General features: G+C 34.5%; 1 protein-coding gene across 3 annotated transcripts in view; it reads right to left on the bottom strand.

Annotated features, from left to right (window-relative positions):
- The window catches only part of LOC123706435, a 90,572-nt gene that overhangs the window by 15,058 nt on the left and 53,281 nt on the right, over positions 1–22,233 (bottom strand). For 2 of the 3 annotated variants that reach the window (XM_045655707.1, XM_045655706.1), the window contains 9 exons: positions 13,597–13,803; positions 12,074–12,202; positions 11,449–11,566; positions 10,685–11,368; positions 9,048–10,609; positions 8,019–8,161; positions 4,823–5,020; positions 3,810–3,936; positions 3,106–3,293 (listed from right to left, as the gene is read on the bottom strand). In XM_045655707.1, the coding sequence (XP_045511663.1) occupies positions 3,106–3,293; positions 3,810–3,936; positions 4,823–5,020; positions 8,019–8,161; positions 9,048–10,609; positions 10,685–11,368; positions 11,449–11,566; positions 12,074–12,202; positions 13,597–13,803 (3,356 nt within the window). The remainder of the gene's footprint in view (positions 1–3,105; positions 3,294–3,809; positions 3,937–4,822; positions 5,021–8,018; positions 8,162–9,047; positions 10,610–10,684; positions 11,369–11,448; positions 11,567–12,073; positions 12,203–13,596; positions 13,804–22,233) is intronic. The other variant, XM_045655708.1, reaches the window with a different exon arrangement.

Consider the following 22,233-nt stretch of genomic DNA (forward strand, 5'->3'; position numbering starts at 1 on the left):
ACGGAAAGTAGATAAGAGATCGTATTTCCGTTTTTACAGCTTCCCTTGATAATTTGTATTTAAACTAAAACTTATCATTTAATATTTACTGTGTTCAAAATACTTATAGAGCTAACAAATTGGTCTTCTCGATTGGGTTGATTACATACGCAAAAGATTACTGGTTTTATCTGCGAGATATGATGGTTATATCAATTTTGTTATCACCATCGGATATGAACAAAGGAAAGTAAAAGGCGTGTAGTTAAAGCGATAACTGCAACTTATTACTCCTGTTGGAAGGTAATAACTTATTTAATTGATTGAATTGATGATCTGTATACCTAAGTGTTTAGTGTTCCAACAGAACTGTACTCAACGTAAAGATACTTTAGCTTTATTAATGTCACAGGACAAGAACACTTGCAAATAAGCCATCTCTTTGAATTCCATGAAATATATTTTGGCTTGGGTCCAAAAAAGAAATATGTATAAACACGATACTTTATTTAAGAAACGATAATTTTAGGTTATCTAACAAATGGGTTGTTTTATGTTTCTTGGTACACAACAAGGTCGGAGTATGTGTGTCTAGGTGAGAAGCGATTTATTTCTCCTATCAGAGAGATAGCTGTTAGGTCATATGTAGGGCGCTGGTACGGCCATGTCGGCCTCAAAGCCTGACCGGTTGCCATCTTTGGCAGAGACCGGTTTCGTCAGCATACGCGCACTACGAACGTAACAGTATATTCTTGCTAACATTTATTATCTGAAATCTAGCACGAGATATGGGCACTTTCTTTGAAGTATAAATCGGCAATACCAGCGTTCCTAGTAAATTTTACACGGGCAATAAACAAATGAGTCAAATGGAATACATCTATTACTTCGGCGAGTTTCGCGATAGTATTAATCAGTGGATATGGGTGTAAAGGCATCCTCCCTCGCGTTGAAACTCGAGGTGAGCCGTGAGTCAGAGCGCAGCCGACGGTTGCCGTCATGTAGGGCGAACGGTTGGCGTCGTCTGAATCATTGCACGCCATACTATTATGCACATATTGATGCCGCAGGTAACAGAATCGCTATTGTATGCTAGATGCTATTGTGCAGCCAAACTTTTGAGGTCCCCTAACCGATTGTTAGCGCCTTATTGTTATACTGTTCAATAGGTCGAATGTGTAGGTTTATTCGAGATTGGAACAATAATAATATCAATATGAGCATACAGATGTTTAAAGAGTTTAATTTAAATTAATAGCAACATAAATAAAATTAGGTTCCAGTGCACTGATTCAGTCAAAACTCATTAGTGTGATTATTAATAAAAGGAAGTTCATTTATCTGGTGATACATAATTATTGTACACAGTATTAATATCCTGTTATTGTTTATTGAATTTTATCTTGAACGCTCGGTTTAACGGCAAATAAATAATTTATGTTTGTCGATAAAATGTAATGTAGTTACCAGTAGCGACATCTAGTGACATTCGAGAAAACTAAACGAGAATTCGTTGCTAAATTAATACAATTCAAACATACTAAAAAACTGTATTTTCTCAATTAATTAATAAAGTAATAGAAATAAGTTTCATATGATTTCTTTACACCTAAGTTAAATAGATAATTCGTAATCGTAGTAACATAACATTATGTAGGTATCTATCTATTTGTGTGTGTGTGTATTTTGCAGAGAATATTATAGTAAAAGGATCGTCATTAGATTGCTAAAAAGAATGCATTATTAGGACACTACTATTTCATTTAAATTTATCGTCAGTTATATACGTAAACAATCGTATTGACACTGATAACACATTCCTACGTATTTTAATATCAAGTTTGATTTATTTATTCGTACTTATTTTTAGACTATTTATTAATTTTATTAGTACTTTAACTCACAGTCGGAGATCAGTAGGCGTTTTGTTTATTTTATAAGACTAGCAGATGCCACTGATGACGTGGCTTTGACGTCATATTATTATATTTATGTTAATTTGGGCAAGTAATTAGCCGAGGAAAAAAAGCGTTGAGCAAAATATAACGTAATGAAAGTCATAACTAATTATTATTACAGGCTTAGATAAGTAAGATTTTTTTGACAGAGCTACATATATATTCAATCCTAAAAATAACAATTATTTCTACAAGAGCAGGAAAACCACATACCTAATTTTCAAACCGTTTGGTTTACATGGTTTTAAATCTCTCACAATAGGATAGGTTACAGGCATTTATAATTCCCGTATAGGTAATAACAAATATAGTGAAACCTGGGTAAGAGAGACTTTGACTCCAGCAAATTTGTCACACTTATTGAGATTTCCACACACCAAGGGTTTCAGATATCCAGGTAGAAATAAATATCTGTCTCATTTACAGGGGCTTACACAATTGTATAAAATAATGTGCATAAAATTACACGACTTGAAAAGCAATCATAATTTATACAATACTATACAATAATATGACAAATCATGATAAATCGATCAAGGAAAAAATATAAATACCTATCTGAATTTCGCAATTAATAATTATCGGTCATTTTGCATTTATATGGTAGGCATAGGCTTTTCTGTAAATTAGAATTAATAGAATTAATTCATTCAGTAGGAAATTCTCTAGATAAAATATGTTTCTTGCGGAACTTGTTAGGTATTCAATATGGTAATGAATGGCGTATCCTGTTTACTGACAAAGCGCAATGATAGTTTTCTTTAACATAATGATTCACAAACTATCAACAATACCAATTTAATTAAAACCATTAAGCAAATGTATGTTTGTCCTTATTTCACGTCGCAAAGACTTGGTATTTGGCTTCCCTACTATTAGGCTGTTACCGTACTATTACCGCGGATAAATCCATACTAATATTATAAATGCGAAAGTAACTCTGTCTGTCTGTTACTCAATCACGCCTAAACTACTGAACCAATTTGCATGAAATTTGGTATGGAGATATTTTGATACCCGAGAAAGGACATAGGCTACCTTTTATTGCGAAATATGTACCACGGGCGAAGCCGGGGCGGACCACTCGTATCTTATATCCATAGAAATTATCTTTGACTGCACGGACGAAGTCGCGCGTGGAAAGATAGTAAATTATAGGGCAACTAACCTTTTCGTATTAGTAAGCTCGTGACTCTCCGTAGAGCCTCTCTGGGTGATTTTTGAAAGAATTTAGGCGTTAAATTTGGGGGTAAAGTGAGAGGCTTGCGGGCCCCCGAATTATCCCACGCTATAGGATGGTCAGCCGCCATTTTTGATGATGCTGAGATTCTGTCCAGATGTTCGATTGATGCCGGCCTGTTAAAATAAATAGGTAATAATAAATTTGAAACTTAAAGCATAAGTAATTAGGTAGTGTGAGTTTTTAGCTCGTTATAATTTGTTTTCTTTGTAGTAGACGTACTCAAAAATTATATACTCAATAATCTCATTTATTGTTAAAATTCTTACATAACAGAAACATAAAAATTCTTTAAAAAGTGTAGGTATTTATATCACCTATACATATAAACCAAAATGAATCACCAAGTGCTGAGCGAAAAACTTGAGCACAGCTCAATCAGTTCTGCTGTTTTTTTTTTTACACACAAGGAATGTTCTTAACGGAGACAAAACAAATTTAAAGGGGCAAATAGACAGAACAATGTCTACCGTGATAGACGTTGTTCAGTCCATTTGCTAGTATAGAATACAATTATTGAGTACCTGCCTACATTTGTAATTGTTACCTAGCCTAAGCCTGAATCGCGTTCAATAGTGCTTCTGAGCGTGCAAGTTGAATAAAATATAATTATTGGAAATTGAATGCCTTACCGGTGCCTTTGCCGTGGGTACCAGCCTCTCGGCGGACCACCCAGTCTCAGAAGATCAGCGCCCGTGCACACGCCGGTTGCACCCATCACGGACCCTCGACCATAACCGCCCAGTGTCGCACTACTTCCTATAAAATAAACATACATTTGAATGATTTTGAACTGCCAAAAAGGAGAGACGTTCGTCTGTAATCTGTGTGCATGTATTTTTTATGTATTTTCTGTCATAAATTGTTTGTTTCTATATTTTCTGGATATATTTCTTATTAGTATATTATGTCCTCTTCTTTTATCGTTAGTCATTATGGTTTGGTCACTTTTCCGTGTTCCAACTAAGGAGGATTTCGTATTAATTATACGGTGACGCATGAATGATAGGGATCTGAAGCAGTTACCGAGCAGTACATGAAAAGAATGTGTAATAGTCTAAGAATAAATTAGTAACATAAATACTGAACGCTTGCCACAGCCCATTTTTGAATTGAATCAAATGATACTTATTTTCATATGAATCTCTTTCAGCTTTTACGACAAGCTATCTGTGTAAAAACTTTTATCCCCTATTGCAACCCTTTGGGATGCTCGGATTATTGAAAAAAAATTGTCTGATTTTGACCCTGTACCTCCAACTATTTCCATTATAAACTACCAAACTCATCTAAACCCATGCTGCAGTTCAGCCGTGAAAGCGTCATAGAAAGAAAAAAAGACAGACTACTTTCGCATTTATAATATGAATGGGGAAGAATGGATATAACTTTATACGAATATATGTATATATATATATATAATATATTTAAATGTGTAAATACTTTGAATTACTATGTTAGATTAGGTGTTATTGTTATTACTGTAACTGAAACTATCTCCACACTATTCTAATGATTATTTTTATACTTAATTGAGATGGTATCAAAGTTAAAATGTTGCAACCTTAGATCATTAAGGTTGCAACACATGTACGTCCTTCTGTTGTGTAAACAGTTGGTGGTACATAATTTAGACAATACTGACCTATAGTTTGCATGGAATTCATTGTGTTATTTCTAGGTGGTCCAGTGGAATTTCTAGGTGGTGTGCGGGGTACGTCACAGCCACGCGCAAATACAGGTGTCTCCGGTAGGCTTGCCGACGTTTGTAGTTGTCCTCGACCAGAAACTTCACGGTTCTGTCTCTGTAATGTGCGGCGACGTGCCCCACTAGCTCCGGTGTCTAAAGGAATAAAAGTTTATCTGCTTAGATATTTTCTTTAAATTGATTTTTATGTAAAGAAAAGGGAAGGTCGGGTCGCATACATTTTTATACTTATGATATCTTCGAAGTTTAAATTTATTTTACCGGAAATGTATACAATTTCTAAAATCGCTCAGAAATAAGTAGGTATGTAAAATAAATTATATTAGTCCCATTCCTGGGATATTTATACATTTCCTAAATAGTAAACGGTAGGTAAAGTATTTAGTTAGTATAAAAATAGGTACGCGAGGAGCGAAGCGACGGATAATTAAAAAACTTCTTCTAATATTGATGATTTTATTCTCAGTTTAATATTGTTTTTTATTATTCTTATATTCATAATATTCTCATTCACAGCAGAAATCCTAATTCTGCTGCTGTGAATTAAATAAATAAATAATTAATATTGCTGGAAAATTTTCACACACGGCACGATCTGATCCCATACTAAGCTTTCGCTTGTGTTATGGAAACCAGATGGCTGATAAACATACATATACAGGGTGTCCCGCTATTGGTATACTAAGCGCGAAGGGACTTGTAGTTATGCATACACTGATCGCGTAAAAATGCTTAAACAACAAAATTGCATCAAAAAAATTTCCTAAATTTTTCCTGAAAATCCATGTTTTATTCTCTAGCTTCGCGCCGGCATATACGAAATCTATGAAAACAATCTTAAAAGAGAGGTCACTTGCTGGTGGCAAAGCTGGGCAGATTGCTTGTTATGGTTGTACACATAGAGTTTTAAGAATTCATCTATTTGAAAAAAAACTCCGTCTGGAATTTTGTAAGTATTTTTACGTGCTCAGCGTATGCAAAACTCCTTTGAGCTTAGTATACCAACAGTGGGACACCCTGTATACTTTTTAAATAAATACTTATATAGATTATTAACACCCAGACACAGAGCAAACATCTATGTTCATCACCCAAATATTCCCTGGGTGGGAATCGAACCCATTACCCACGACCTCTGACTTGGAAGGCAGGATACTACCAACTAACCAATCGGTTAGTCATAAAATATGTAAGTGTAGGTAGGTATATGCATTTTATAATATATCAAATGATTTAAGAAATAACATTTTATACATTTCCTAGGAGATGTAGATGTTACATCAGACCTCAATTGCGGTCAAAACCAGTCTCAAACGTTAACGATGTAGAGACAAAAAATTGTCTTATATTCAATTTATCTCGTCTCTCGATGATCATAACACACACATATGCTTTTATTTATAAAGATTCAAAATAGAAATGAAAAATCCATTTAAACGAATATTACATAAATGATTTAAAAAATATTATTATTTATTGTTTTTTTAAATAATATGCATCATCTTGTCACAGTTACAACACTTACAAGTATTTTAAAACGTTATTTTTTGGACTACTAGATATTTTCTATTTCCCATTGTATTTTAACACTTTTGGGGGTTGTTTAAAAAATAGTTCTTCGAACTGTCCCATATACATAGATACCTCACGTTTAGAGGATAATCCTCTAGACGTAAAGTAACTTCAAACAAAAAAAGCCTGTGTTTTAGCATCGGTATTCAACAAATGTTCATCCAAATCATGAAAATGTAAAAAGCAGACAAACAGGTACACATTTTGACTGACCGGTTGGCTTGGTTGGTAGTGGCCCTGCCTTCCAAGCCAGAGGTCGTGGGTTCGATTCCCACCCGGGGCAAATATTTGTGTGATGAACATAGATGTTTGCTCTGTGTCCCAGACACAATAATTGTTAATTAATTAATTATCTATAGTAAGTATTTATTTAAAATAACATATTATTATATATGCATGTTTATCAGCCATCTGGTTTCCATAACACAAGCGAAAGCTTAGTATGGGATCAGATCGTGCCGTGCGCGTGTGTGAAAATTATCCCGAAAAAAAAATATATTTATTTATTACTAGCGGTCCGCCCCGGCTTCGCCCGTGGTATATGTTTACGTTTTCTCTACATAAGAACCATCCTCGTACTTCAAGGAATATAATAAAAAAAGAATTATCGAAATCGGTTCAGCCGTTCTCGAGTTATGCGCTTACCAGCACATTTTGCTATTCATTTTTATAGTATAAGATTCTAGTATGGAATAAAAGTGCGAATGCATTTCACTATTTAACAATTAAATAAATAATAGTAGAAAATAATATAACTGATTAATAAGAATTGAGGTTCGGAAGTAAATATAGGATAAAGATATTTAGATTTCAGGTACTTATATGAAATAGCAATCACCCCGGTGCCAGTTATACCACATTTTGTGCCAAATACCGGGCTCACAGAAATAGAATGTTCGATGGAATTTTCATTTCCAGGGCATCAACATTTTTGTTTTTCTCTCAATTGACACAGTTTTAAAATTCATTTATAACGAAGAAATAAACTATGGTACCTATGTGATAATTAATTGTTAAGCACTGGTTTTACTGTTTAGGATTAAATTAAATGTAACTTGATATCATAAATCTTAAATTTGAAAAATTTAAATATAAATGAATTTTAATAATTTCTTAACATTGTAATTTTTGCCTCACAAAGTTTTATTCTTGTTATATTCTTATTATGGTAGTGACATATATAATAAATTAACAAAATAGCGTTCGCATATTTAAATAGGGGGTTGGATTTGTTTTTAGGGTTCCGAACCTTAAAAGGAAAAAACGAAAACCGCCGTCTGTCTGTCTGTCATGACCCTTTTTTCAGGAACGCGTGGAGGTGAAATTTATATTGGATACTCAAATCTACGGTCACGTGAAGCTGTGTAAAAATGAAACATATAATCCAACGCAATCAAAAGATACAACCGTTAATGCTGCAAATTTTCTGCACTTTTCTGTACGCGAGTCCGACTCGCCCTTGGCCGGTTTTTTTTCTTAGCAATAATAGATATCAAATGAAATATCGTATAATGAAACTAAAAAGTGACCAGTTGTATACTTACAACTCTTGTATATTTACCTGTTGGTAAAGTTCTTCTATCTGTTGACCCACTTTTAAAGTTACTATTTCGCCTATTTTTGTTGTAACTTGTTTCCATTGATCTCGTTTTTAGACTGTTTGTGGTATCTCTATGTGGTGGTACTGCAGGTGGTTCCGAGGGTCTGCAATATCAAATAAAAATGATTAGATGTGTTATTAAATGAAGGGCATATATTTTCACAGCATTTGAGTCTAGTGGACTCTTAAAACTTTACAAGTGTAGATTAATGAATGCATAATACTGTAAGTTCTGCAGGTAGAGGTGTGGCGTTGTGGCGGTGTCTTTTAACGTTTATATTTGAAACTAGCTTCCGCCCGCGACTCTGTCCGCGCGGATGTCGGTCTTTGCGTGGATGGTTTATTTCTCCATTTTGAGGAACTCTGACAATGATATCTTATAAAAATATCTATTGGACCCAAATACGGCTAGGCCTATAATAATACGCAACGTGTGTTCGCGGTTCTACAGAACGTCTATGGACGTCTATGGATAAAACTGAAAAATTAAGATTAATTTTTTTCTACGTATTTTTTCAGGATAAAAAGTATCCTATTTTACGCCCAGGATAATAAGGTATAATTATACCAAGTTTCATCGAAATCGAACCGTTAGTTTTCACGTGATGCCTGAACATACAGACAGACAGACAGACAAAAATTTTTTTAAACACATATTTGGGTTTGGTATCGATCCAGTAACACCCCCTGGTATTTATTTTTTCAATATTTTCAATGTACAGAATTGACCCTTCTACAGATTTATTATATGTATAGATATTTTCCGATTATAAAAGCTGGTTCACTTTGTTATTTGATTAGATTTTTTTTCGCTAAATTTCTATCTTCTATCTTAGAGCTTATCTGCTATCTCCTCCTTTTATTTCAATCAAAGCACAAAGCATATAGGTATATGAGTATCTGCCTATTAAAAAGGCGGGCTTCTTCATTATTTTATAAGATTTTAGAATCAAGTTTCTTAATTATAATAGAATTGATTTATAACCTTACCTTCTTCTTGACTCCATTGTTGGGGTAGGAAGTGTGTCAGCTTTTTTAATGTGTCTTCTTTCTGTTGGTTGCATTATTTCTGTATATTCATCTTCAACTTCTTGTACAGGGGATGGAGGTAAAGGAGGAAACTTTGGCGATTCAGGTGTTTGTGGCAGAGGACCTCTTTCATGGCTTAAATTCGGAGAAAGCGGTAATTGATTGTGTCTATATGAATGTTCAACTATTTGTACATTTAACGGAAAATCACCTCCGCTTGACACTGCAGAATCAGATGAGGAAGGTTGACCCATTAAATTTACTGGCACATCCTTTGCACTTGTGGATTTGTGCATACTATTTGATCTTCTTCCTGACGATCTATCTCGCCGCTCTATGGATCTTTGATTTTGGATTTCATTATGACTTGATGATTTCTGTATATCATGCCGCTTTTGTCTCTCTCTAGAACTATAGCGAAAACTGTTTTCTAATATATCTTTAGATACTTCATCACAGTATTCGTCCTTATGAATATTCCAGTCTTTAGGTAAATATGGGGTAAAAAGTTTTTGGTCCCGACCTTGACTTAATATAGCACTTATATTATTTTCAATTTTTCTTAGGGGTGAAGTTTCGCCACTAGATTCTGGTTCTCCACTTTCTTGATCCTCTTCTTCTTCCACTGTAGTTATCAGCGCTTGCCTACTTGCACTGTTACTTTCCGCCTCTGCACCCAGTGCTGGTAATGATATCACACGCACTATATTTGGTGGAACTGTTGAGAGCTCGCTTACCGTTTCATTACATTCATTTGGAGGAGTTTCTTCAACTTTACCCTCTTTTATTAATGACTGAATATTATCAAACGTGGAAGAATATTTTTTAAAATCGGTAAATCTATTTTGTGGCGATAGTTTGTTTTGAATACCACTACTTTTTGACTCTCTCTTTTCGGGTGTTTTTCTGGCTTTCGGGCTATGGGCAAAGAAGTCTTGATTGATGTATTTATCCTGACTGTTGTTAAGATCCAAACTAAGCCTAGATTTAGGAGATGTTATTTCTTTACTTATTCTAGAATTCGGTGTACATAAGTCTATACTATATCTTGAATTGGGTGTGTTGAGTTCTCGACTCAACCTAGAATTTAAGTCAACGCTATGTCTAGACTGAGGTAAACTTAAATCAGAGCTTGGTCTGGAATTATATGAACCAACTGAACCCGAGCCACTTATTGATATACTAGAACCATCTATAGATTTTTCTGTGCTCCTATTTAGACTATGGGTTTGTGCTAAGTTGTTGGTAATGTTAGTTTTATTGTTAGGACTTTTTGCGAAGCTTGGTAAATGTTTACGATTTTTTCCTTTTCTTATCACGTACGTGCCACACGCAAAGTCATTATTAACTCGGCGGGTTTCTGGTTCAGCATCTGAGGGGGGCGATGCTTGACTATCACATTGAGATAAAGGGGGAGGTGGAGGCCAATATTCTTCACCCCAGTCATCATCTAATCGTTGGGGTATCGAACTTGTACTGGAATGTGATTGATCACCAGATTTCCTTCTGCGTCTACCTATAACCTGTAAATGTAAATGCCAGTCATTAATAACAGTATATTTATAATCATAAAGTTATTAAACAGTATTTTTATTTACCTTTGTACTTCCTGGAGTAAGAAGAGGATCATCACCATCGAGAGACACTTCCCAAGCTATGGAATTACGTTTCGAAGGTGTATTAGCGGTTGGCGGCGGCGGTGGGAACAACTCTTCTAAGGAATCATCCGAAAAATGCTCGTCGTCATTACTTATATTCGAACCTCTTATCTTACAATTTTCCATAATGTTCTCCGAAGATCCTCTACACACTTCTCTATGTCGCTCCATAGAACCGGCGAGAGTTCGCGGAGGTATTTTTGTTTTTGGGGACAAAATTTCATCGTCAGATCTGCTGTCTCGTTTGGAACTGCTCTTTTTATCTACAAGTTTAATATTGGACGGTGATATTTTGTATGTGGGTGAATGTGATTGTCTACTGAATTGTATACTCGGCCCTGGATAAATTGTGACAGGGTGTTCATTATATGGTTTATCATTAAATTCACTTGAAAATCCCATGAACGGGAAAATTGGTGGATTTTCTAGACTAGGTGATTTTTTTACGGTAGGTTGCATTCCATGTCGTGGTGGAAGCCACGCAGGTATGCCATCAGGTTGTGGTGGTCTCGTACCGTGCTGAAGAGAACTAAATTTGAAAGGTGGTACTGATGGTTGTTGTAACTGAAAATTATTCGAGTCATCCTTATCCCATCCATATGGCCGCTGGTGTCTTGTTTTCGGCTGAAAAGTAAATTTTGGGTTATTTAATTGTAAAATACAAAAAATACATAAATTCATGTATATATATTTGAAATACTTACAAATGTTGTCTGAGTAGCTGCAGTTATACCATTGACGCTAATAATTGAATCTAATTTTTCTTCAGCGTCCCGTCGTTCTACTGAAATGGTTCGTTTTGCGGAATTCGCTGGCGATACTCTGAAAATTGCAACATTATTTGTTAGCATGATTATTTAATACATTACAAACTATATATTATAATACCCTTTATTTCATATTTTATTTTTGATATTTCCTCCAAAAAACCTTTATTTGTAACAATACAAGTATGACTAGGCTTAATTCATTAAACTATTGAATTAATCGTGGGAGACTTCGCGTCGTTAATATATCGTTAATATACATCAAGTCACGCTTTACGGTTCATGATGATGATGATAAAACATAATGAAAAAGTTTAAGTATTCATCTAATGTTGCAAATATAAGAATTGCTTTGAATAACGTAGAATGGCCAGAATAACAAACCAAATGGAGAAATGCAAAAAATTAAGAAATCTCAATTTTAAGGCATAAATTTATACATACCTATTTGGTAAATGAAAGAAATAGGATTGGAATAATAATAGAGAGCAGGATTTACTCCTCCACTATTCTTTTAAATACACATTTGTGGTGTATGCTGATGAATTATTTTAATACTTACTTTGGTAACAACGTTGAAATAATTCTTTCTGCCTCTTCTGGAGGTGGTGGCGAGTGCGGCGAAGGCGGGTCCGGGGGCGACGGCTCCTCACGTTCCTCTGTCGGTCTGAACCCCAGGGCGAACTTCGCTCTGAAAACCATATTCAGAATATCTAAATAAAAATAAAACATTTCACTTTTACAAGCTGCATTGGAAATGTGGGAAGTAAAGAAAACTTGGTCGTAACTTCAACTTAATTTTAAAGAAAAATATTACGTTTTTGCAGTAGAATTATTACACATAGATTAAAATTCAATTTTAGTAGCATGAAATCCGTTTAGCAGTTAATGGCAAACTTGCTTCTTAACGAACTAACTTCTAAACGAACTTTTAACTTCTAAGCTAGCTAGCTAATATTTTTGTGACTAACTCCAGACTAAGTTTAAACAAACATAATAATTGTTTATTACAGTATGGCGGCAATAATATCGCAATGCTGATAATTTTTACAGTAGGTACGGCGATTATAAAAAATAATAATGTCGCTATGATCATAATAATTAATCTGAGGGAGAGTAAACGAGATAAATTTGATTTCCAATAATATAATGATTTCTAGTGCGTTCGTCGAGGTCAGATGTTACTTGAATTATTGGCTTTAGGTAAGATCAAGGGTCCCACCCATCCGAATATAATCGACAAGCTCTCTAAAATTTTTTTTTTTGGTCAGTAACTTATGTAATTAAATCTTTGACTGATGCTCATTGAGTAAACATGGAATAGTTAAATTTTTTCAAACATTTTTGTTATGAAATTGACCTATCATTTATCAGATAATTATGCGCTACAACTTACAAGGAAGATATAGGTATAAAGTAAAGCGATCTGCGATACTATTCTTATAGTATTACCAATCTATACATATAATAAATCTGTAGAAGGGTCAATTCTGTACATTGAAAATATTGAAAAAATAAATAGTAGGGGGTGTTACTGGATCGATACCAAACCCAAATATGTGATTAAAAAAAATTTTGTCTGTCTGTCTGTCTGTCTGTCTGTCTGTATGTGAAGGCATCACGTGAAAACTAGCGGTTCGATTTCGATGAAACTTGGTATAATTATACCTTATTATCCTGGGCGTAAAATAGGATACTTTTTATCCTGGAAAAATACGTAGAAAAAAAATAATCTTAATTTTTCAGTTTTATCCATAGACGTTGTTCCGTAGAACCGTGAACACACGTTGCGTATTATTATAGCCCTAGCCGTATTTAGGAATTGGGTCCAATAGATATTTATAAGATGTTATTGTCAGAGGTACTCAAAATGGATAAATAAACCATCCACGCGAAGACCGACATCCGCGCGGACGGAGTCGCGGGCGGAAGCTAGTCCTTCATAATTTGGGATATTTTCCATTGACGTCATATTGATTTGCGACAAAAAATTGTAGGACCTTGTGTAAGCTGTGCCGCGCGTGCCGCCGACGAACCCGCAGTAAAAATCATTTATATTACTTGTAGGATTCGTATAGCGCTTACCGTCTCCCGTTCATGCTCATGTATCCATCGTCCTCAGACGTGTGCCCGGCGAGCGGCGAGTCGTCGTCGGTGGCCGGCGTGGCGGGCGTGGCCGGCGTCGCTGGGGTCGGTGGCGCGCGCGCCTCCAGCGACCGCGGCTCGCCTTCGTCGTATTCGCTGAGCACTTGGTCTAGCAGCTCCAGAGAACGCTGTACGTCGTCGCACCCTCTGCAATTGACAAGGAACTATTGAGTCTTTATTAAATATCGTAATTGAAACTTACAAGGATGATGATTGTAAATTGGATGTGTGAATACCGTGAAGCTACGATAACTCTATAAAATCTGGAATGGTTAGATAAATCAAATACGCTTCTGTACCTATAATTCTTTCAATTGTTCTAAATATCACATTGTTTAAAACGACTCTAGGTAGGTACATATAATATAAAGAGAAAATAATAGATAAGTGTAAAGCAACACGAGTAGATATGGTCGAGGTAGTAAATTATCTAAAATAATGTTAGATTGAATCCATTTCCTTCACGAGGTACATCAAATTTGACCCTAGAACGCTTCCGTTAACTGCACCATTAGACTGAATTAGAAGATAACGATGCAAGCTCCTCCTATGTTCCGCTTTCACTTAATATCTATTAGCGTGATTTTATCTCACTGCGATAAATGTTAATAAAACATCCCAACTAGTTTAAATTCATTTGTGCAAATAGTGAACAGTCGATATTCAAAATATTACATAGCCGAGGTTCACTATAGTCACTACTTTGCTAATAATTTTATGCATTAGAATTTAAAGGGAAGTATATTCCCAATACCATTGAAGTGGTTCTAGTGGCTGGCACAAAGCAATCCGCTTGAGCCAAGAGGCGTCCGCTTTCACGCCAACTCTCGATAAGTCCTTATACCAAACAGGGGCGCGATTGTTTTTGTCAATGCATTTCGATTGTAACTCGGCTATTTTATGAATACTTACTGCGCTTTCTACTTTTCCTTATACTATTTATTATTTGTTACTATAATACTATTATTCTGTACTGCATCGAATTCTACACACATTTAATTATTTTCCGACTTCAGGATTATATATTTTTATTATAATCGTACTACATCTAAAGCTAATTTGTTGCAAGCAAGATATTATCGGGAGATCATGGAAGTTTATCTGCACAGCCATGTGTCCATAAGACCGAGCCATCGGTGATAAAGTCCGTACACCCTTGTTTCTTCCAGATCTTCGTAGCGATCGAGTGGTTCATTAGAGTTCACCTCACTAATGATCTCTGCTGTTTTCAAGCGTGCTTTTGCAGACAGCATAGAATTATTTTCCTCAGACTAATCTTGTCAGGCACGTAGCCGAGAAAACAATTTTCCAATTTCTTAAAAGCCGGTTCATCGTAGTGAAACCGGCGATTCGTCTATTTTTCTAGTCTTTTGAAAAAAAGTGTATTTCGTATGCACATTGCTTATCAGGAGAAAAATAAAAAAGCTACAAACTTCACAAAGAAAGAATAAACAGTGCAGTGAAATTGTTCTTTGTCTGCTTTGAGTAGGTTATGTCAAATGTTAAAAACAACCCTTAGGTAACACTACTGCGTATGGGGATGAATTTCAAAAGTACGGAATTAAAAGCAAATAGAGGCTATGCAATGAAAGTGTACATGAAATGAAATGTGAAAGACAGATAGTATTCTCGTGGAGCGCGTAAGAGGAAGCCGTATCAGGGAAGCATGGGGTAGGCTCGGCGAAGGTAGGCTGGCGTGTGTATCGCCTATTACATTGTGCCGGCCTGCCACAAAGCAGAGCACTCAGGGTGAGTGCCGCGCCGCGCGCCTGCCTTTGTTTTATTTCACCCACACTCCTTCGCTTTCGAAACTTTTAAGAGCGTCTTTAAATTGCGTTCCTTGTTTTAACTCGCTGGATTTGCGCTGATTAGTTGCTACATGAAGTTCGTTAAAAGTTTCATTTCCGCGGCAATCAAGCGGTTGTAAAGTAAATACGCATGAATTTTTAAATGAAGCGAATGCGTATCGCCTAAATACTTTTCTAATAGCATTTGAAAATAGTATTTTGAGCGATGCGAAAGAAATTCATCTAATTTCTTATTTCAAGCATAATTCTAATTCAAGTGATGGCTGTTATGCATAGCAATTCATCAGCCACTTCATAATATACTTATCACGGTTTGCATCACATATGTTTTAATTTTTTAATTTCTGAAGTATCGTTACAACGATGTGGAGATACGATAGAGATTACATAATAATAACCGATACAATATCTAAGGTAAATTTTATCAGATCATTTTAAAAACGTATAAAAAGAAATGTTATTGTATGAATAGTAAAATTTATACAATAACATTTATAATATCCCTATAACACATATAATATAGAGGTACATACATACATAATATCCCAATACAATAATAATGTTTATTTTGCATGATCCATAGGCCCACATCTTGATGCAGTGAGTACTGAGTACGTACTGTTTATGCGGAAATGAGTGCAGCGAGGCGGAAGTGTAAAGCGCCCCCCTTACGCCCGTAATTCAGGGCTACCAACCGTGTACCTATATCCTGTTACTTGAAATTAATAGTATAATATTGTTTATTTTGAAATTGAATAATTAATTATAAATTTAAGACAAAAAATAATATAAATTAGAATAATATGATCAAGAAGTTCCTTGGCATATTAAGATAATATACCTACAGTTACATATTTTGTAAAATTAAATTGTAATACTGAAATGATTTAAAAGAGCAACTATGGAGTTCCTTGGCGGTTCTTCTCCATAGATAGGTACTGCTTTCCGAATCGGTGGTAAATGTTAAAAATATGTATTGACGTTTCTAAAGTGCTTCTCGAAGAAGTCTAATTGAATAAGTAATAAATGTTTGAGTTTTGAGTTTCAAAGACGTAATGATGACTATTGCATATCAATAATGTTGTCGACTTTTTAAATATACCTATTTATGAATTAAATATTTAATCATAAATATATTTATCAATAAAAGTTTATATACTTTTATCTTAATGCAATACGCTTTCTAGAAAATTCATTTATAATAAACTGGTAATGGTCGTTAAGAAGTTTTTTGATGTTCTTTTTTAAAACTTTGTCCAAAAAGCCATTTTAATAATTAATTAGTGGCAACCCTGTAACGCACCCCGGACGTCGACCCGCAATGTCGAGTTGTACACGCCGCAACCGCCTGAATTGCGTCTTCTTACCAATACAACGCAAAATCTGCGATCAATCAGAAAATGGTTGCGTCGCTTACTTTATGAAGCTTACGTACCTAATAGTGCATACGTGATGCAGGAACAGAATTTCAAGGAAATAGTAAACCTGGATACATATGTTTTGCGATATTATTTAATTTTATGTACTTATTGGAATAGCAGCTGAAATAAATAAACTTTATACGATTAGTAAGCGAGCCATAATTTTATAAACACATTTATTTTATCTAGACGCCGCGCCGTATCACAGTTGTCCGTAACTAATTTGTAGAGTTCAGTCATATAAAGACAAACTCATAATTTGGTATACCCAAGTAAAAACTTTTGATTCAACGCAACAAATTTTTAAATTTCATAAAACTTGGCCAATTAGCTAGCTGAGGTTCCAAGTTTTGTTGATAGAACTGCAGTAAGATTTCTCGGAAGGTCGAGTCTTTTATTTCATTATGTAGTACCTGCAGTGCTCGTCAAATATTCCATTTATCTACCATTACACAAGACATAATATGTTTTTCTAAATCTTTTACTAGTGAAATAGCTAGTGGAAATAGCTCTTTCTGGAAAAATATATTATAAGGTATTGTATATTATGAGGTAAGCAGCAACAAGATACTAAATAATGTTTCGTTAACCACAATGGCCAAATAGTTTTAAATGTATGGTTAAATCTCACTTTCTCAGTGTTAGCCGTACATAAAATTTATTTATATTATATACGTATTATTAATTACTATTATATATTTTCGTATGGTATCTTTCTTTGAATCTCTATTCCCTTTTACTTATTTAGTTTATGTCACAATATAAATAATATGTATGTGTATCCTATATCATAGTTATTATTGCACTACCCATTTATGTATTTTGGTATTTATTCCTCTATTGTACCAAAGGTTGTCTGGAAGAAATCGCTCTAAGCGATAAGACCGCCAATTGTACTTAGTGTAAGTTATATTTAAGTGTTTGTATTTCTTGTTTTGTTATCTTTAAGTGCAATAAAATATTTATAAATAAATAAATAAATAAATGGCAGAACTCTATGTACAATGTCTATCGATTAAATAAAATATGCAGATAACGGAAAAAAGATCCTCATCAATTCAGGCAATTAATATCTACAAAATAATAACAGAACAACTGTGAAAAACATTAAAAAGGTGTATTGTAGAGATACCATCCAATAGAAAAAGAATAATAGAACCACGCCGGTATCGACTTTTCCAGTGTTAAGTTTTCCAAGCACTTAACTATAACCTTGGTATTATGTTTATATTGATTGAACTTCCAGCCGACTACCAGACAATTAACTTTGCTATAATCTTACCCGGTCCTAAGAAAGCTTCGAGTACCTGCCAATAGTCGAGGCGTTGGTAACAACACTTTACTGTAACAGGTCTTAAATCATTTTAAGCTTTCAAGCCCTGAAATAAGGTATATATTTAAGTACCTTATATACTTTTATTACCAACTGCAGCGGTTTAAAGCAATTTTGAAAGTCAATATTGAACTTTTCAACTCAAGGGAGCCATGCGTCCCATTGAAATAAATCAAAGATGATAGAGAATAGTAAATATAAGACTGTTACAACTTTGAGGTTTATGATGGTTAATTTATTATAAAAATGTTAAAGTATTTCTTTAGATTATATTTATTAGAAGCTGTTGTCAGGAGAACTTATTTAAGTTTAGTTGGCCATGTTATTGAAGACTTTAGTTTTGTAATGTTTTTAACAATCAATTTTCTAAGAAAGCGTCGAGCCTTTTATTATTTCAATATTATTATACAATATATTGTATTAACTATCTAGAATCCGTAATATTGTTAATATAAATGAGTTTTTTTTTTTCATTTAGTAGCCAAGTCCTAAATTTTTCAGAACCATAGTAGGTACAGATAGGTATATATAATTGATATCTGCAATATGGCGGTATTTATTATTTACCATAGTTAAACGAGTAAAGAAACAGATTCTGGTGAATGCAGTAAAATGGCAAACAGTTGCAAAGCGATGCCAGACGACCTCAGATTGGAGTGCTAATTAAGCAATTAGCGTGGGCTCGCAGCTCGCTTCGATGCAAGCGAGCGAGGCGCACGAGGCTCAAGTTTAAGGAATTACTTGATTCAGATCATTTCCTAAAATTTACTTTAGACACTATTTAAATATTCACCTCTATCAACACACCAAAAGATCAATTTAACGATAGCGTAACCTAAATTCTCATAAGCAAAGAAATTTATTGCGCATTAACGGTCAGAGCCCAGAGGATGCGAGGGAGAGTACGGTGTACCGTACGCCCTAAATCATTTCCAGACAATCATAGGAATTGTGTGTGTGCGACATTGGGAAGGGCGCGTGGGTAATATAAAATTTTTGTTATATCACCGTGACATTTTCATTTCACGATGAAGAGCAATTTCTCAGTGAAATTTACGTTTTCAGGCAACTGATGTGACATGTGCAAATGAGATTACCATTTACATTTCTTACTTGTTGTGGAACAATTATTAAAGGTTAAGTGAGGGGTCGCGATGACATTTCTTTGTATCAAAATTATACGTTACACCTTTTATGACAAAATAGGACAAAATTATATCACAACAATTATAATACCTTTTATGTAACTTCAGTGTGTAATATACACTAAATATTATTATCACAAATTATGTAGTTCGTAACGTGTACGGTGTAATGTGTATAAGTAATTAAATTTTAATGACTTAGTTTTTTCAACGATGTTTTAATAAATCATTCAAACACTTCAGAATCATTCAATGAGTTTTTAAATATATTATAATATATGTCTATAAATTCTTTCACACATCACACTCCGCGCTAAAATTCATTTTTTTTGCATGAAAAAATTTAATTAAAAACAATCTTTCATCTTAAAGATTAGAGAAAGTTAAAAATTCCGCAGGTTTTATACGACAAGATAGTTAGATGCAAATTTTACTTTAAGCAAAACGTAATTAGGTTTCGGGAAGCCGACATTCTCTATCGATCCTAGACTGCGGCTAGACGGCGACGTGCCTATAAAAACTGTGCTTTCATTCACGCTGTTTTTATTATTCTACAAGCATAATTTTCATTCATAGTGCAGATTTTAAATAATGTTTTACGAGTTCATGTCATACACGGTGTGTACAAATGTTATTTCTTTATGAGCAGTACGTAAAGTACCTACATTTAATACTCAAATGCTTTACGGTAAAGCATTTGAGTATTAAATGTACTATGTTTGTATTTGATGTGTTTATTTTTATCGAAATATTGAAATAATATTAAATTGCTAAAAAAAGAATTAGGATATGTAGGTAATGTGAGGATAGGAATTAGATAGCAACCAAAGAATAATAATGCCGGTGTTGACGGTTGAAAAACAATAAGTGTGATCGTGAATTAATAAATTACGTCGGCACCCTCCTAGTTGCCATGGTATTGTAAGAGGGTCCCGCGTAGGGCGTCGGAGTTACCAGCATTAAGCAAATGTCGCCTCTTCGCGACAATAAGCAGAGACGGGCCGGATGCTGCAGCATTAGTTGCGTGATTTATTTGTCTGGCGGCGTGTGTACTTGCGTTATTCCACAAACAATGAATGGGGCTGCCACTGTTCGATATTAGTCGGAACTCGAGCATCCTTTTACGACGCGTCGAACAAATCGTGTTCAGAGAACAGTATTGATATTATGTAAATCAGATAAGTAGGTATCATATGAATAGATATTATTCCAATGGGACGATTTGAATTTGAATGGCTACAAAAAGGAAATGAAAGTATACGTCTATATATCACATACGAATTCATTTTGTATTCTTTATTATGATCTTCATACAGTACATAATATGACAGTAGTACATAGGTATATGTTGCGTTACATTCACAAATTAATTTGAAATTAAGAAATGTATGCGTATGTGCTCTATAAAGCTTTGGGCGCTATAAATAAGTCATAACATCATGCTGAAAATCAATATAATCACATCCGTTTACGGAGCCACCCTAACAAATTGTTTGAACCCTATCACCGCACTCCAAAGCTGATGGCGCTCGCCGCTCTTTAAAAAGCGGTGTATAAAATTTGATCCTACCCTACGACATGGGGTACCTATCTGCAGTTAATTATCTAGGAGGGGAACGAAGGGGGAAGACGTTGCCGATGCCAATTTCTCCCCGATGTAACTAGTCAAGCTAAAGATTCGTATGCGGCCATCTAGAAGAGAGGTGTAATCACTCGTTTCAATTAAATGAAGGCAGGAATTCAGTAAAAGTTAACATTCTGAAGCGAACTTTTAAAATGAGGTTAAGAATTTTAAAAATACATACCTACATATACAGAGAAATAAAACGAGGGCTGATTTTTTTTAAAAAGTTTAATATGTTAAGCCATTGAGTTAAGTGACGGCAAGGAGGCAAACGTTTTGAGGCAAAAACCAGTAAGAATAGACCGGCCCTCTGTGCCTGTACACCCTGAGAGCGCAATTCAAGCTTCAAACGGATAAATTAGATTAATCACACTCGCTTTGACGACCAGGTGCTAATGGAAACACGTAACGGCCTCTAAAACGCGAAGTGCACGGGCTGAAAGAGTTTGTCGTAAAAATTATGTTTGCCTAAATACAAGTTTCCCTTAACCCTACGCATCTACATTCAGTGAAGATAGTTATTGTAACAGCTTATTTTCATCTTTTGAAGAAACCAATCATTTCGGATTTAGTCAATTTTATTTCCGTTGTTTGTTCCTCGAAGTATGATAAAATTTTCCATCTCGGGGACCAATGTTGGCTACAAGGACGTGAATATATTGCGTAGAAACGTACGACGTACTACTTACTTTAAACGTTTTATGAACTTTTTATTAAAATATATGTAATTAAGACGTCAATGTTAGAATATTCTTGCCCGTGTATGGTGCAATGATTGTAAAAGTACTATAAATAATCAAGCATATATTTTTTGGTCATCGACTATACTACTATAATAATATTTTAGACATATTGATATTTATAGAAAATCTAAATCTATTCACACCAAATAGTAATCGTGTGGGCTTAATTTCTTAAATCATACCTTGTTTGTGCCAAATTAAAATGTCGCGTGCCTCACGTAGGTAGTTATATCTAAATATTTAAATGCTTCCATTCAATATAAATTATGCTTAACATAGCGTTTTTAATTTGAATAAAAAATTCACAAAAGTATATAAAACTTATAATTTTGTTACGGTGAAGCTAAATGTATAATAAAGTATAATAAAGCTATTAAAAAAATATATGTTTGCTAGATGAAATATTTCGAAAGTTTGAAATATTCTCAAGTGTTGAAATCGATGCAAAAGTGTCATAGATGGTTTCCAAAGAAACGATAAAAGCATTTGATGTAGAGTTGGGT

This window comes from Colias croceus, chromosome 3 (genome assembly GCF_905220415.1).
Source record: "Colias croceus chromosome 3, ilColCroc2.1".
NCBI classification, from domain to species: Eukaryota; Metazoa; Arthropoda; class Insecta; order Lepidoptera; family Pieridae; genus Colias; species Colias croceus.